This window comes from Salvelinus alpinus, chromosome 4 (assembly GCF_045679555.1).
Source record: "Salvelinus alpinus chromosome 4, SLU_Salpinus.1, whole genome shotgun sequence".
NCBI lineage: Eukaryota > Metazoa > Chordata > Actinopteri > Salmoniformes > Salmonidae > Salvelinus > Salvelinus alpinus.
Genome location: NC_092089.1, coordinates 5659561 through 5677796, shown reverse-complemented (window position 1 = coordinate 5677796; position 18236 = coordinate 5659561). Strand labels below are relative to the sequence as shown.

The window sequence follows — 18236 nt, the reverse complement described above, 5'->3', positions numbered from 1 at the left end:
GGAGGGCAGGGAAGGGAAGGGAGAGAGGGGAGGGGAAGGGAGGGCAGGGAAGGGAGAGAAGGGGAGGGGAAGGGAGGGCAGGGAAGGGAGAGAAGGGGAGGGGAAGGGAGGGCAGGGAAGGGAGAGAAGGGGAGGGAATGGTAGGAGAGAGCAGAATGCTGGGCTGGCTACAAGGCTGCAGGCAAAGAGGCTCCAACAGGGCCGTGGGCTCCAAGAGCAACACAGGGGACGAGGTGGGGGCTGAAGGCTCGGGGCCAGGGGTCGGTGACGGGGGAATGTTTGTGTAGAGCGGCCTCACACGGAGCTGGCACACTGCAGCTCACGGCCGTTCTGCTCGGCCCTGGCCCTGTGTGTGAGGGGGGGGGAAACACCACTGGCACCCGACAGCAGCAGCTAGCTACAGTATGACATCTGGCAGGGGCCCACACACACACACACACACACACACACACACACACACACACACACACACACATATCACCTCCTGGATATATCACCTCCTGGATATATCACCTCCTGGATAAAATACCTCCTGGATAAATCACCTCCTGGATAAATCACCTCCTGGATAAAATCACCTCCTGGATAAATCACCTCCTGGATAAATCACCTCCTGGATAAATCACCTCCTGGATAAATCACCTCATGGATGTATCACCTCATGGATATATCACCTCCTGGATATATTTCACCTCCTGAATATATCACCACCGGGCATTCCTGAGGAGTCACATCGTGTCAGCTACTTTCTGCTATACACAAATAGGTCTGTAACGCTCCTGTCTCCAACGCTCCTGTCTCCAACGCTCCTGTCTCCAACGCTCCTGTCTCCAACGCTCCTGTCTCCAACGCTCCTGTCTGTAACGCTCCTGTCTCCAACGCTCCTGTCTCTAACGCTCCTGTCTCCAACGCTCCTGTCTCTAACGCTCCTGTCTGTAACGCTCCTGTCTGTAACGCTCCTGTCTGTAACGCTCCTGTCTCCAACGCTCCTGTCTCCAACGCTCCTGTCTGTAACGCTCCTGTCTCCAACGCTCCTGTCTGTAACGCTCCTGTCTGTAACGCTCCTGTCTGTAACGCTCCTGTCTCTAACGCTCCTGTCTGTAACGCTCCTGTCTCTAACGCTCCTGTCTGTAACGCTCCTGTCTCCAACGCTCCTGTCTCCAACGCTCCTGTCTGTAACGCTCCTGTCTCCAACGCTCCTGTCTCCAACGCTCCTGTCTGTAACGCTCCTGTCTGTAACGCTCCTGTCTGTAACGCTCCTGTCTCTAACGCTCCTGTCTCCAACGCTCCAGTCTCCAACGCTCCTGTCGGTAACGCTCATGTATCCAACGCTCCTGTCTCCAACGCTCCTGTCTCCAACGCTCCTGTCTCCAACGCACCTGTCTCCAACGCTCCTGTCTGTAACGCTCCTGTCTGTAACCCTCCTGTATGTAACCCTCCTGTCTCCAACGCTCCTGTCTCCAACGCTCCTGTCTCCAACGCTCCTGTCTGTAACGCTCCTGTCTCCAACGCTCCTGTCTCTAACGCTCCTGTCTCTAACGCTCCTGTCTCTAACGCTCCTGTCTCCAACGCTCCTGTCTCCAACGCTCCTGTCTCCAACGCTCCTGTCTCTAACGCTCCTGTCTCCAACGCTCCTGTCTGTAACGCTCCTGTCTCCAACGCTCCTGTCTCCAACGCTCCTGTCTGTAACGCTCCTGTCTGTAACGCTCCTGTCTCCAACGCTCCTGTCTCCAACGCTCCTGTCTCCAACGCTCCTGTCTGTAACGCTCCTGTCTGTAACGCTCCTGTCTCCAACGCTCCTGTCTCCAACGCTCCTGTCTCCAACGCTCCTGTCTGTAACGCTCCTGTCTCCAACGCTCCTGTCTGTAACGCTCCTGTCTGTAACGCTCCTGTCTCCAACGCTCCTGTCTCCAACGCTCCTGTCTCCAACGCTCATGTCTGTAACGCTCCTGTCTCCAACGCTCCTGTCTCCAACGCTCCTGTCTGTAACGCTCCTGTCTGTAACGCTCCTGTCTGTAACGCTCCTGTCTCCAACGCTCCTGTCTGTAACGCTCCTGTCTCCAACGCTCATGTCTCCAACGCTCATGTCTCCAACGCTCCTGTCTGTAACGCTCCTGTCTGTAACGCTCCTGTCTTTAACGCTCCTGTCTGTAACGCTCATGTCTGTAACGCTCCTGTCTGTAACGCTCCTGTCTGTAACGCTCCTGTCTTTAACGCTCCTGTCTGTAACGCTCCTGTCTGTAACGCTCATGTCTGTAACGCTCATGTCTGTAACGCTCCTGTATGTAACGCTCCTGTCTCCAACGCTCCTGTCTGTAACGCTCCTGTCTCCAACGCTCCTGTCTGTAACGCTCCTGTCTCCAACGATCCTGTCTCCAACGCTCCTGTCTCCAACGCTCCTGTCTGTAACGCTCATGTATCCAACGCTCCTGTCTCCAACGCTCCTGTCTCCAACGCTCCTGTCTCCAACGCTCCTGTCTGTAACGCTCCTGTCTGTAACCCTCCTCTCCTGTCTCCAACGCTCCTGTCTCCAACGCTCCTGTCTCCAACGCTCCTGTCTCCAACGCTCCTGTCTGTAACGCTCCTGTCTCCAACGCTCCTGTCTCTAACGCTCCTGTCTCTAACGCTCCTGTCTCTAACGCTCCTGTCTCCAACGCTCCTGTCTCCAACGCTCCTGTCTCCAACGCTCCTGTCTCCAACGCTCCTGTCTCCAACGCTCCTGTCTCCAACGCTCCTGTCTCCAACGCTCCTGTCTCCAACGCTCCTGTCTGTAACGCTCCTGTCTCCAACGCTCCTGTCTCCAACGCTCCTGTCTCTAACGCTCCTGTCTCCAACGCTCCTGTCTCCAACGCTCCTGTCTCCAACGCTCCTGTCTCCAACGCTCCTGTCTCCAACGCTCCTGTCTCCAACGCTCCTGTCTCCAACGCTCCTGTCTGTAACGCTCCTGTCTCCAACGCTCCTGTCTCCAACGCTCCTGTCTCCAACGCTCCTGTCTGTAACGCTCCTGTCTGTAACGCTCCTGTCTCCAACGCTCCTGTCTGTAACGCTCCTGTCTCATTTACATTACATTTAAGTCATTTAGCAGACGCTCTTATCCAGAGCGACTTACAAATTGGTGCATTCACCTTATGACATCCAGTGGAACGGACACTTTAACGCTCCTGTCTCCAACGCTCCTGTCTCCAACGCTCCTGTCTGTAACGCTCCTGTCTCCAACGCTCCTGTCTGTAACGCTCCTGTCTGTAACGCTCCTGTCTCCAACGCTCCTGTCTCCAACGCTCCTGTCTCCAACGCTCCTGTCTCCAACGCTCATGTCTGTAACGCTCCTGTCTCCAACGCTCCTGTCTCCAACGCTCCTGTCTGTAACGCTCCTGTCTGTAACGCTCCTGTCTGTAACGCTCCTGTCTCCAACGCTCCTGTCTGTAACGCTCCTGTCTCCAACGCTCATGTCTCCAACGCTCCTGTCTGTAACGCTCCTGTCTGTAACGCTCCTGTCTTTAACGCTCCTGTCTGTAACGCTCATGTCTGTAACGCTCCTGTCTGTAACGCTCCTGTCTGTAACGCTCCTGTCTTTAACGCTCCTGTCTGTAACGCTCCTGTCTGTAACGCTCATGTCTGTAACGCTCATGTCTGTAACGCTCCTGTATGTAATGCTCCTGTCTCCAACGCTCCTGTCTGTAACGCTCCTGTCTCCAACGCTCCTGTCTGTAACGCTCCTGTCTCCAACGATCCTGTCTCCAACGCTCCAGTCTCCAACGCTCCTGTCTGTAACGCTCATGTATCCAACGCTCCTGTCTCCAATGCTCCTGTCTCCAACGCTCCTGTCTCCAACGCTCCTGTCTGTAACGCTCCTGTCTGTAACCCTCCTGTCTGTAACGCTCCTGTCTCCAACGCTCCTGTCTCCAACGCTCCTGTCTCCAACGCTCCTGTCTCCAACGCTCCTGTCTCCAACGCTCATGTCTCCAACGCTCCTGTCTGTAACGCTCCTGTCTGTAACGCTCCTGTCTTTAACGCTCCTGTCTGTAACGCTCATGTCTGTAACGCTCCTGTCTGTAACGCTCCTGTCTGTAACGCTCCTGTCTTTAACGCTCCTGTCTGTAACGCTCCTGTCTGTAACGCTCATGTCTGTAACGCTCATGTCTGTAACGCTCCTGTATGTAATGCTCCTGTCTCCAACGCTCCTGTCTGTAACGCTCCTGTCTCCAACGCTCCTGTCTGTAACGCTCCTGTCTCCAACGATCCTGTCTCCAACGCTCCAGTCTCCAACGCTCCTGTCTGTAACGCTCATGTATCCAACGCTCCTGTCTCCAATGCTCCTGTCTCCAACGCTCCTGTCTCCAACGCTCCTGTCTGTAACGCTCCTGTCTGTAACGCTCCTGTCTGTAACGCTCCTGTCTCCAACGCTCCTGTCTCCAACGCTCCTGTCTCCAACGCTCCTGTCTCCAACGCTCCTGTCTCCAACGCTCCTGTCTCCAACGCTCCTGTCTCTAACGCTCCTGTCTCTAACGCTCCTGTCTCTAACGCTCCTGTCTCCAACGCTCCTGTCTCCAACGCTCCTGTCTCCAACGCTCCTGTCTCTAACGCTCCTGTCTCCAACGCTCCTGTCTCTAACGCTCCTGTCTCCAACGCTCCTGTCTGTAACGCTCCTGTCTCCAACGCTCCTGTCTCCAACGCTCCTGTCTGTAACGCTCCTGTCTGTAACGCTCCTGTCTCCAACGCTCCTGTCTCCAACGCTCCTGTCTCCAACGCTCCTGTCTCCAACGCTCCTGTCTGTAACGCTCCTGTCTCCAACGCTCCTTTCTGTAACGCTCCTGTCTGTAACGCTCCTGTCTCCAACGCTCCTGTCTCCAACGCTCCTGTCTCCAACGCTCCTGTCTCCAACGCTCCTGTCTGTAACGCTCCTGTCTGTAACGCTCCTGTCTCCAACGCTCCTGTCTCCAACGCTCCTGTCTGTAACGCTCCTGTCTCCAACGCTCCTGTCTCCAACGCTCCTGTCTCCAACGCTCCTGTCTCCAACGCTCCTGTCTGTAACGCTCCTGTCTCCAACGCTCCTGTCTCCAACGCTCCTGTCTCCAACGCTCCTGTCTGTAACGCTCCTGTCTCCAACGCTCCTGTCTGTAACGCTCCTGTCTCCAACGCTCATGTCTCCAACGCTCCTGTCTGTAACGCTCCTGTCTGTAACGCTCCTGTCTTTAACGCTCCTGTCTGTAACGCTCATGTCTGTAACGCTCCTGTCTGTAACGCTCCTGTCTTTAACGCTCCTGTCTTTAACGCTCCTGTCTCCAACGCTCCTGTCTGTAACGCTCCTGTCTGTAACGATCCTGTCTGTAACGATCATGTCTGTAACGCTCCTGTATGTAACGCTCCTGTCTCTAACGATCCTGTCTGTAACGCTCCTGTCTCCAACGCTCCTGTCTCTAACGCTCCTGTCTGTAACGCTCCTGTCTCCAACGCTCCTGTCTCTAACGCTCCTGTCTCCAACGCTCCTGTCTGCAACGCTCCTGTCTGCAACGCTCCTGTCTGCAACGCTCCTGTCTCCAACGCTCCTGTCTCCAACGCTCCTGTCTGTAACGCTCCTGTCTCCAACGCTCCTGTCTCTAACGATCCTGTCTGTAACGCTCCTGTCTCCAACGCTCCTGTCTCTAACGATCCTGTCTGTAACGCTCCTGTATGTAACGCTCCTGTCTCCAACGCTCCTGTCTGTAACGCTCCTGTCTCCAACGCTCCTGTCTGTAACGCTCCTGTCTGTAACGCTCCTGTCTGTAACGCTCCTGTCTGTAACGCTCCTGTCTCCAACGCTCCTGTCTCCAACGCTCCTGTCTGTAACGCTCCTGTCTCCAACGCTCCTGTCTCCAACGCTCCTGTCTGTAACGCTCCTGTCTCCAACGCTCCTGTCTGTAACGCTCCTGTCTGTAACGCTCCTGTCTCCAACGCTCCTGTCTCCAACGCTCCTGTCTCCAACGCTCCTGTCTCCAACGCTCCTGTCTCCAACGCTCCTGTCTGTAACGCTCCTGTCTCCAACGCTCCTGTCTCCAACGCTCCTGTCTCCAACGCTCCTGTCTGTAACGCTCCTGTCTCCAACGCTCCTGTCTCCAACGCTCCTGTCTCCAACGCTCCTGTCTCCAACGCTCCTGTCTGTAACGCTCCTGTCTCCAACGCTCCTGTCTCCAACGCTCCTGTCTCCAACGCTCCTGTCTGTAACGCTCCTGTCTGTAACGCTCCTGTCTCCAACGCTCCTGTCTGTAACGCTCCTGTCTCATTTACATTACATTTAAGTCATTTAGCAGACGCTCTTATCCAGAGCGACTTACAAATTGGTGCATTCACCTTATGACATCCAGTGGAACGGCCACTTTAACGCTCATGTCTCCAACGCTCCTGTCTGTAACGCTCCTGTCTGTAACGCTCCTGTCTTTAACGCTCCTGTCTGTAACGCTCATGTCTGTAACGCTCCTGTCTGTAACGCTCCTGTCTTTAACGCTCCTGTCTTTAACGCTCCTGTCTCCAACGCTCCTGTCTGTAACGCTCCTGTCTGTAACGCTCCTGTCTGTAACGATCATGTCTGTAACGCTCCTGTATGTAACGCTCCTGTCTCCAACGCTCCTGTCTGTAACGCTCCTGTCTCCAACGCTCCTGTCTGTAACGCTCCTGTCTGTAACGCTCCTGTCTCCAACGCTCCTGTCTCTAACGCTCCTGTCTCCAACGCTCCTGTCTCCAACGCTCCTGTCTCCAACGCTCCTGTCTCCAACGCTCCTGTCTCCAACGCTCCTGTCTCCAACGCTCCTGTCTGTAACGCTCCTGTCTCCAACGCTCCTGTCTGTAACGCTCCTGTCTGTAACGCTCCTGTCTCCAACGCTCCTGTCTCCAACGCTCCTGTCTGTAACGCTCCTGTCTGTAACGCTCATGTCTCCAACGCTCCTGTCTGTAACGCTCCTGTCTGTAACGCTCCTGTCTCCAACGCTCCTGTCTGTAACGCTCCTGTCTGTAACGCTCCTGTCTGTAACGCTCCGCTCCTGTCTCCAACGCTCCTGTATTCTAGAATGTTCCAGGGAACATTCCTATCCGTCTCCCTCCTGACCCCACTAAGCCTCGTCCTTCTCCTCTGTCCTCCAGCTGAAGGCCTCAGATAATCCTGCAGCTCAGCATTCACACTCTAACCCTGACAGCCAGGAGTGTGTGTGTGTGTGTGTGTGTGTGTGTGTGTGTGTGTGTGTGTGTGTGTCAGCGAGGTTAGATGAGGAACAGGTCTCCTTCACCCTGGCACTGAGTCAATCACTAACATGTGCTTCCTTCTCTCTCTCCCCTGTGGGAGGTACGGACCAGATGAGCTGACTGAAAAAAGACACGTTTTACAACGATACATGTAGATCGATGTCCTGTATATGGCTGAACCTGTTTAATATCCAACCAGCCTCTCTGTCCTGTATATGGCTGAACCTGTTTAATATCCAACCAGCCTCTCTGTCCTGTATATGGCTGAACCTGTTTAATAACCCATCAGCCTCTCTGTCTGTCCTGTATATGGCTGAACCTGTTTAATATCCAACCAGCCTCTCTGTCCTGTATATGGCTGAACCTGTTTAATATCCCACCAGCCTCTCTGTCCTGTATATGGCTGAACCTGTTTAATATCCAACCAGCCTCTCTGTCCTGTATATGGCTGAACCTGTTTAATATCCAACCAGCCTCTCTGTCCTGTATATGGCTGAACCTGTTTAATATCCCACCAGCCTCTCTGTCCTGTATATGGCTGAACCTGTTTAATATCCAACCAGCCTCTCTGTCCTGTATATGGCTGAGCCTGTTTAATATCCAACCAGCCTCTCTGTATGTCCTGTATATGGCTGAACCTGTTTAATATCCAACCAGCCTCTCTGTCCTGTATATGGCTGAACCTGTTTAATATCCAACCAGCCTCTCTGTCCTGTATATGGCTGAACCTGTTTAATATCCAACCAGCCTCTCTGTCCTGTATATGGCTGAGCCTGTTTAATATCCAACCAGCCTCTCTGTCTGTCCTGTATATAGCTGAGCCTGTTTAATATCCAACCAGCCTCTCTGTCCTGTATATGGCTGAACCTGTTTAATATCCAACCAGCCTCTCTGTCCTGTATATGGCTGAGCCTGTTTAATATCCAACCAGCCTCTCTGTCTGTCCTGTATATAGCTGAGCCTGTTTAATATCCAACCAGCCTCTCTGTCCTGTATATGGCTGAACCTGTTTAATATCCAACCAGCCTCTCTGTCCTGTATATGGCTGAGCCTGTTTAATATCCAACCAGCCTCTCTGTCCTGTATATGGCTGAGCCTGTTTAATATCCAACCAGCCTCTCTGTCCTGTATATGGCTGAACCTGTTTAATATCCAACCAGCCTCTCTGTCCTGTATATGGCTGAGCCTGTTTAATATCCAACCAGCCTCTCTGTATGTCCTGTATATGGCTGAACCTGTTTAATATCCAACCAGCCTCTCTGTCCTGTATATGGCTGAGCCTGTTTAATATCCAACCAGCCTCTCTGTCTGTCCTGTATATGGCTGAGCCTGTTTAATATCCAACCAGCCTCTCTGTCTGTCCTGTATATGGCTGAGCCTGTTTAATATCCAACCAGCCTCTCTGTCTGTCCTGTATATAGCTGAGCCTGTTTAATATCCAACCAGCCTCTCTGTCCTGTATATGGCTGAACCTGTTTAATATCCAACCAGCCTCTCTGTCCTGTATATGGCTGAGCCTGTTTAATATCCAACCAGCCTCTCTGTCCTGTATATGGCTGAACCTGTTTAATATCCAACCAGCCTCTCTGTCCTGTATATGGCTGAGCCTGTTTAATATCCAACCAGCCTCTCTGTCTGTCCTGTATATGGCTGAGCCTGTTTAATATCCAACCAGCCTCTCTGTCCTGTATATGGCTGAACCTGTTTAATATCCAACCAGCCTCTCTGTCCTGTATATGGCTGAACCTGTTTAATATCCAACCAGCCTCTCTGTCCTGTATATGGCTGAGCCTGTTTAATATCCCACCAGCCTCTCTGTCCTGTATATGGCTGAACCTGTTTAATATCCAACCAGCCTCTCTGTCTGTCCTGTATATGGCTGAACCTGTTTAATATCCAACCAGCCTCTCTGTCTGTCCTGTATATGGCTGAGCCTGTTTAATATCCAACCAGCCTCTCTGTCCTGTATATGGCTGAGCCTGTTTAATATCCAACCAGCCTCTCTGTCCTGTATATGGCTGAACCTGTTTAATATCCCACCAGCCTCTCTGTCCTGTATATGGCTGAACCTGTTTAATATCCAACCAGCCTCTCTGTCCTGTATATGGCTGAGCCTGTTTAATATCCAACCAGCCTCTCTGTCCTGTATATGGCTGAACCTGTTTAATATCCAACCAGCCTCTCTGTCCTGTATATGGCTGAGCCTGTTTAATATCCAACCAGCCTCTCTGTCTGTCCTGTATATGGCTGAACCTGTTTAATATCCAACCAGCCTCTCTGTCCTGTATATGGCTGAGCCTGTTTAATATCCAACCAGCCTCTCTGTCTGTCCTGTATATGGCTGAACCTGTTGAATATCCAACCAGCCTCTCTGTCTGTCCTGTATATGGCTGAACCTGTTTAATAACCAACCAGCCTCTCTGTCCTGTATATGACTGAGCCTGTTTAATATCCAACCAGCCTCTCTGTCCTGTATATGGCTGAACCTGTTTAATATCCAACCAGCCTCTCTGTCTGTCCTGTATATGGCTGAACCTGTTTAATATCCAACCAGCCTCTCTGTCCTGTATATGGCTGAACCTGTTTAATATCCAACCAGCCTCTCTGTCTGTCCTGTATATGGCTGAACCTGTTTAATATCCCACCAGCCTCTCTGTCCTGTATATGGCTGAACCTGTTTAATATCCAACCAGCCTCTCTGTCCTGTATATGACTGAACCTGTTTAATATCCCACCAGCCTCTCTGTCCTGTATATGGCTGAACCTGTTTAATATCCAACCAGCTTCTCTGTCCTGTATATGGCTGAACCTGTTTAATATCCAACCAGCATCTCTGTCTGTCCTGTATATGGCTGAACCTGTTTAATATCCCACCAGCCTCTCTGTCCTGTATATGGCTGAACCTGTTTATTATCCAACCAGCCTCTCTGTCCTGTATATGGCTGAGCCTGTTTAATATCCAACCAGCCTCTATGTCCTGTATATGGCTGAACCTGTTTAATATCCCACCAGCCTCTCTGTCCTGTATATGGCTGAACCTGTTTAATATCCAACCAGCCTCTCTGTCCTGTATATGGCTGAGCCTGTTTAATATCCAACCAGCCTCTCTGTCTGTCCTGTATATGGCTGAACCTGTTTAATATCCAACCAGCCTCTCTGTCCTGTATATGGCTGAGCCTGTTTAATATCCAACCAGCCTCTCTGTCCTGTATATGGCTGAGCCTGTTTAATATCCAACCAGCCTCTCTGTCTGTCCTGTATATGGCTGAACCTGTTGAATATCCAACCAGCCTCTCTGTCTGTCCTGTATATGGCTGAACCTGTTTAATATCCAACCAGCCTCTCTGTCCTGTATATGGCTGAGCCTGTTTAATATCCAACCAGCCTCTCTGTCCTGTATATGGCTGAAACTGTTTAATATCCCACCAGCCTCTCTGTCCTGTATATGGCTGAACCTGTTTAATATCCAACCAGCCTCTCTGTCCTGTATATGGCTGAGCCTGTTTAATATCCAACCAGCCTCTATGTCCTGTATATGGCTGAACCTGTTTAATATCCAACCAGCCTCTCTGTCCTGTATATGGCTGAACCTGTTTAATATCCCACCAGCCTCTATGTCCTGTATATGGCTGAACCTGTTTAATATCCCACCAGCCTCTCTGTCCTGTATATGGCTGAACCTGTTTAATATCCAACCAGCCTCTCTGTCCTGTATATGGCTGAGCCTGTTTAATATCCAACCAGCCTCTATGTCCTGTATATGGCTGAACCTGTTTAATATCCCACCAGCCTCTCTGTCCTGTATATGGCTGAACCTGTTTAATATCCAACCAGCCTCTCTGTCCTGTATATAGCTGAACCTGTTTAATATCCAACCAGCCTCTCTGTCCTGTATATGGCTGAGCCTGTTTAATATCCAACCAGCCTCTCTGTCTGTCCTGTATATGGCTGAACCTGTTTAATATCCAACCAGCCTCTCTGTCCTGTATATGGCTGAGCCTGTTTAATATCCAACCAGCCTCTCTGTCCTGTATATGGCTGAGCCTGTTTAATATCCAACCAGCCTCTCTGTCTGTCCTGTATATGGCTGAACCTGTTGAATATCCAACCAGCCTCTCTGTCTGTCCTGTATATGGCTGAACCTGTTTAATATCCAACCAGCCTCTCTGTCCTGTATATGGCTGAGCCTGTTTAATATCCAACCAGCCTCTCTGTCCTGTATATGGCTGAAACTGTTTAATATCCCACCAGCCTCTCTGTCCTGTATATGGCTGAACCTGTTTAATATCCAACCAGCCTCTCTGTCCTGTATATGGCTGAGCCTGTTTAATATCCAACCAGCCTCTATGTCCTGTATATGGCTGAACCTGTTTAATATCCAACCAGCCTCTCTGTCCTGTATATGGCTGAACCTGTTTAATATCCCACCAGCCTCTATGTCCTGTATATGGCTGAACCTGTTTAATATCCCACCAGCCTCTCTGTCCTGTATATGGCTGAACCTGTTTAATATCCAACCAGCCTCTCTGTCCTGTATATGACTGAACCTGTTTAATATCCCACCAGCCTCTCTGTCCTGTATATGGCTGAACCTGTTTAATATCCAACCAGCCTCTCTGTCCTGTATATGGCTGAACCTGTTTAATATCCAACCAGCCTCTCTGTCCTGTATATGGCTGAACCTGTTTAATATCCCACCAGCCTCTCTGTCCTGTATATGGCTGAACCTGTTTAATATCCAACCAGCCTCTCTGTCCTGTATATGGCTGAACCTGTTTAATATCCAACCAGCCTCTCTGTCCTGTATATAGCTGAACCTGTTTAATATCCAACCAGCCTCTCTGTCCTGTATATGGCTGAACAAAAATAAAATGCAAATGAATTACTTAAAAATCATACAATGTGATTTTCAGGATTTTTGTTTTAGATTCCGTCTCTCACAGTTGAAGTGTACCTATGATAAAAATTACAGACCTCTACATGCTTTGTATGTAGGAAAACCTGCAAAATCGGCAGTGTATCAAATACTGGTTCTCCCCACTGTATATACACATATCTATACAGATATATATATATGTGGTGTGTGTGTGTATGTGTGTATGTGTGTGTATGTGTGTGTGTTTACCTGTGGCTGCTGGTGCCTGCTGCTCCTCTTCTGAGGCTGGTGGAGGATCCATGTACTGAAGACTGGATCCAGGTTCACCGCTATGCCCTGGACACTGACCAGCAACACAGCACCTACAGACAACACATACAGAACAGCAGGTTCACCGCTATACCCTGGACACTGACCAGCAACACAGCCCCTACAGACAACACATACAGAACAGCAGGTTCACCGCTATACCCTGGACACTGACCAGCAACACAGCCCCTACAGACAACACATACAGAACAGCAGGTTCACCGCTATACCCTGGACACTGACCAGCAACACAGCCCCTACAGACAACACATACAGAACAGCAGGTTCACCGCTATACCCTGGACACTGACCAGCAACACAGCCCCTACAGACAACACATACAGAACAGCAGGTTCACCGCTATACCCTGGACACTGACCAGCAACACAGCCCCTACAGACAACACATACAGAACAGCAGGCTCTGGTAGTAACCATGTTCCTGTGTTCAGCCTTTGAGGACACAGTGTATCTCTCATCTACTGCCAGGTGGTAACCGTGTTCCTACAGCCAGGTGGTAACCGTGTTCCTACTGCCAGGTGGTAACCATGTTCCTACAGCCAGGTGGTAACCGTGTTCCTACAGCCAGGTGGTAACCGTGTTCCTACAGCCAGGTGGTAACCGTGTTCCTACAGCCAGGTGGGAACCGTGTTCCTACAGCCAGGTGGTAACCGTGTTCCTACAGCCAGGTGGTAACCGTGTTCCTACTGCCAGGAGGTAACCGTGTTCCTACAGCCAGGTGGTAACCGTGTTCCTACAGCCAGGTGGTAACCATGCTCCTACAGCCAGGTGGTAACCATGTTCCTACAGCCAGGTAGTAACCATGTTCCTACTGCCAGGTGGTAACCATGTTCCTACTGCCAGGTATTAACCATGTTCCTACAGCCAGGTGGTAACCATGTTCCTACTGCCAGGTAGTAACCATGTTCCTACTGCCAGGTGGTAACCATGTTCCTACTGCCAGGTGGTAACCATGTTCCTACTGCCAGGTATTAACCATGTTCCTACAGCCAGGTACTGCCAGGTAACCATGTTCCTACTGCCAGGTATTAACCATGTTCCTACAGCCAGGTGGTAACCATGTTCCTACTGCCAGGTATTAACCATGTTCCTACAGCCAGGTGGTAACCATGTTCCTACAGCCAGGTAGTAACCATGTTCCTACTGCCAGGTAGTAACCATGTTCCTACTGCCAGGTATTAACCATGTTCCTACTGCCAGGTAGTAACCGTGTTCCTACAGCCAGGTGGTAATCGTGTTCCTACTGCCAGGTGGTAATCGTGTTCCTACTGCCAGGTGGTAACCATGTTCCTACTGCCAGGTGGTAACCATGTTCCTACTGCCAGGTGGTAACCATGTTCCTACTGCCAGGTGGTATCCATGTTCCTACTGCCAGGTATTAACCATGTTCCTACAGCCAGGTGGTAACCATGTTCCTACTGCCAGGTATTAACCATGTTCCTACAGCCAGGTGGTAACCATGTTCCTACTGCCAGGTGGTAACCATGTTCCTACAGCCAGGTATTAACCATCTTCCTACTGCCAGGTGGTAACCATGTTCCTACAGCCAGGTAGTAACCATGTTCCTACTGCCAGGTGGTAACCATGCTCCTACAGCCAGGTAGTAACCATGTTCCTACAGCCAGGTAGTAACCATGTTATTACAGCCAGGTATTAACCATGTCCCTACTGCCAGGTAGTAACCATGTTCCTACTGCCAGGTATTAACCATGTTCCTACAGCCAGGTATTAACCATGTTCCTACAGCCAGGTAGTAACCATGTTCCTACTGCCAGGTATTAACCATCTTCCTACTGCCAGGTATTAACCATCTTCCTACTGCCAGGTAGTAACCATGTTCCTACTGCCAGGTGGTAATCATGTTCCTACTGCCAGGTGGTAATCATGTTCCTACTGCCAGGTGGTAACCATGTTCCTACTGCCAGGTATTAACCATCTTCCTACTGCCAGGTATTAACCATCTTCCTACTGCCAGGTAGTAACCATGTTCCTACTGCCAGGTATTAACCATCTTCCTACTGCCAGGTATTAACCATCTTCCTACTGCCAGGTAGTAACCATGTTCCTACTGCCAGGTGGTAATCATGTTCCTACTGCCAGGTGGTAATCATGTTCCTACTGCCAGGTGGTAACCATGTTCCTACTGCCAGGTATTAACCATCTTCCTACTGCCAGGTATTAACCATCTTCCTACTGCCAGGTAGTAACCATGTTCCTACAGCCAGGTGGTAACCATGTTCCTACTGCCAGGTATTAACCATCTTCCTACTGCCAGGTAGTAACCATGTTCCTACAGCCAGGTGGTAACCATGTTCCTACAGCCAGGTGGTAATCATGTTCCTACTGCCAGGTAGTAACCATGTTCCTACAGCCAGGTGGTAACCATGTTCCTACAGCCAGGTGGTAATCATGTTCCTACTGCCAGGTAGTAACCATGTTCCTACAGCCAGGTGGTAACCATGTTCCTACTGCCAGGTATTAACCATCTTCCTACAGCCAGGTGGTAACCATGTTCCTACAGCCAGGTGGTAATCATGTTCCTACTGCCAGGTAGTAACCATGTTCCTACAGCCAGGTATTAACCATGTTCCTACAGCCAGGTGGTAACCATGTTCCTACTGCCAGGTATTAACCATGTTCCTACAGCCAGGTGGTAACCATGTTCCTACTGCCAGGTAGTAACCATGTTCCTACTGCCAGGTAGTAACCATGTTCCTACTGCCAGGTAGTAACCATGTTCCTACAGCCAGGTAGTAACCATGTTCCTACTGCCAGGTAGTAACCATGTTCCTACTGCCAGGTATTAACCATGTTCCTACTGCCAGGTAGTAACCGTGTTCCTACAGCCAGGTGGTAATCATGTTCCTACTGCCAGGTGGTAACCATGTTCCTACTGCCAGGTGGTAACCATGTTCCTACTGCCAGGTGGTATCCATGTTCCTACTGCCAGGTGGTATCCATGTTCCTACAGCCAGGTTGTAACCATGTTCCTACTGCCAGGTGGTAACCATGTTACTACAGCCAGGTGGTAACCATGTTCCTACTGCCAGGTAGTAACCATGTCCCTGTGTTCAGCCTTTGAGGTAGCCATGTGTTCTAAAAGTGTGTCCCACAAAGCCAAGAATAACATTTTCTCTCCTGATAAATCTCTATGAAACTCAAGACTTTCGGGAGGTTAAGTTTATTCTTAACTAATAATCTTTAGCAACAATATGTGTCTGAGGTAATGCCAGGGGATGGTATAGATAATGACCAGCATGCCGTGGGGATTAGGGAAGAGGCCTCTGACGTGCCGTGGAATGTCCCGGAATAACGACAAGGGAACGCAGCGGAACCTCTGATGAGCCGAGGGGAGTTCCGAGGGGCTTTGGCGCTCTCCGGTTCTTCTGTTTCAGCCCTGCGGCGGTGTGGAGGGGGGGGGGACGGTGTATTAGACTGAGGGGGGGGGGGGGGGGGGGTAACGGTGTATCAGACTGAGGGTGGGGGGGATGGGGGGGGTGTAACGGTGTATCAGACTGAGGGTGGGGGGGGTAACGGTGTATCAGACTGAGGGTGGGGGGGGGGGTTGCTGGGGGTGTAACGGTGTATCAGACTGAGGGTGGGGGGGAGGGGGTTGCTGGGGGTGTAACGGTGTATCAGACTGAGGGGGGGGGGGGGGGGGTAACGGTGTATCAGACTGAGGGTGGGGGGGGGGGGGTAACGGTGTATCTGGACTGAGGGTGGGGGGGTAACGGTGTATCTGGACTGAGGGTGGGGGGGGTAACGGTGTATCTGGACTGAGGGTGAGGGGGGGGGGGTAACAGTGTATCAGACTGAGGGTGGGGGGGGGGGGGGGGGGGGGTAACGGTGTATCTGGACTGAGGGGGGGGTTGTGGGTTAAAACCGCTTAAGGATTGGACCCTTTTTTTCAATTTTCGCCTAAAATGACAAACCCAAATCTAACTGCCTGTAGCTCAGGACCTGAATATCATTGGTACCATTTGAAAGGAAACATGTTCAGGTTTGTGGAAATGTGAAATTGATGTATGAGAATATAACACATTAGATCTGGTAAAAGTAATGAAAAAAATATATATAGGGGACTGCTCTATGTTAATGTTGAGTAACTCTAGGATACTGATCTATGTTAATGTTGAGTAACTCTAGGGGAACTGCTCTATGTTAATGTTGAGTAACTCTATGGGAACTGTAGGGGACTGATCTATGTTAATGTTGAGTAACTCTATGGGAACTGTAGAGGACTGATCTATGTTAACGTTGAGTAACTCTATGGGAACTGTAGAGGACTGATCTATGTTAATGTGAGTAACTATAGGGAACTGATCTATGTTAATGTTGAGTAACTGTAGGGACTGATCTATGTTAATGTGAGTAACTCTAGGGGAACTGCTCTATGTTAATGTGAGTAACTGTAGGGGACTGATCTATGTTAATGTTGAGTAACTATAGGGGACTGATCTATGTTAATGTTGAGTGACTCTAGGGGACTGATCTATGTTAATGTTGAGTACCTCTAGGGGAACTGTAGGGGACTGATCTATGTTAATGTTGAGTAACTGTAGGGACTGATCTATGTTAATGTTGAGTAACTATAGGGGACTGATCTATGTTAATGTTGAGTAACTCTAGGGGACTGATCTATGTTAATGTTGAGTAACTGTAGGTAACTGATCTATGTTAATGTTGAGTAACTGCAGGGGACTGATCTATGTTAATGTGAGTAACTCTAGGGGAACTGTAGGGGACTGATCTATGTTAATGTGAGTAACTCTAGGGGAACTGTAGGGGAACTGTTCTATGTTAATGTTGAGTAACTCTAGGGGAACTGTAGGGGAACTGTTCTATGTTAATGTGAGTAACTCTAGGGGGACTGATCTATGTTAATGTGAGTAACTCTAGGGGAACTGTGCTGGTTGAATAACAGAGTCCATAGATAACAGCCACTAGGTCACCAGGTGGTGAGGAGCTCCAGTGATGGAGATGGATGTCCCTTTATCCCTTTACTTCACTGTACTCTCTCTCGCTCTCACTGTCCTCTCTCTTTCTTTACTGCACTCTCTCTCTCTCTCACTGTACTCTCTCTCGCTCTCACTGTCCTCTCTCTTTCTTTACTGCACTCTCTCTCTCTCTCACTGTACTCTCTCTCGCTCTCACTGTCCTCTCTCTTTCTTTACTGCACTCTCTCTCTCTCTCACTGTACTCTCTCTCTCTCTCTCACTGTCCTCTCTCTTTCTTTACTGCACTCTCTCTCTCTCTCACTGTCCTCTCGCTCTCTCTTTATCACTGTCCTCTCACTGTCCTCTCTCTTTCTTTACTGCACTCTCTCTCTCTCTCACTGTCCTCTCGCTCTCTCTTTATCACTGTCCTCTCTCACTGTCCTCTCTCACTGTCCTCTCACTGTCATATCTCTCTCTCACTGTCCTCTCACTGTCACTATTCCCTCTCTTTCTCACGGTCCTCCCTCCCTCCCAGAGTAACCATAACCTCATGCCTGTGGGTTGGTCTCCTAGCCTGCTGTAGACCACACTGTGGCTGGGTAATAGGGCTTCGCTGTGTGGGCTGCTGGATGGGGTCCCGCAACTGTAAGTGACTTCTCTCCACCAGAGCAGGGCTGTATATATACAAAGGGTGTCCAAAATGGCACCCTATGCCCTGTATAGTGCACTACTTTAGAACAGGACCCACCCTATTCCATATATAGTGCACTACTTTAGACCAGAACCTAATGGCACCCTATGCCCTATATAGTGCACTACTTTAGACCAGGGCCAATTAGTAAAAGGGTGTAATTTGTATATAACCTCCCCCATGTTCTGTAG

The 18236-nt window shown here is 50.2% G+C and overlaps 1 protein-coding gene across 1 annotated transcript in view; it reads right to left on the bottom strand.

The window, feature by feature from the left end:
- Positions 1-18236, bottom strand: part of LOC139572810 (intermembrane lipid transfer protein VPS13B-like) — a 920449-nt gene that overhangs the window by 520511 nt on the left and 381702 nt on the right. The window contains exon 20 of the mRNA XM_071395592.1: positions 12338-12450. Coding sequence (XP_071251693.1) covers positions 12338-12450 — 113 coding nt within the window. The remainder of the gene's footprint in view (positions 1-12337; positions 12451-18236) is intronic.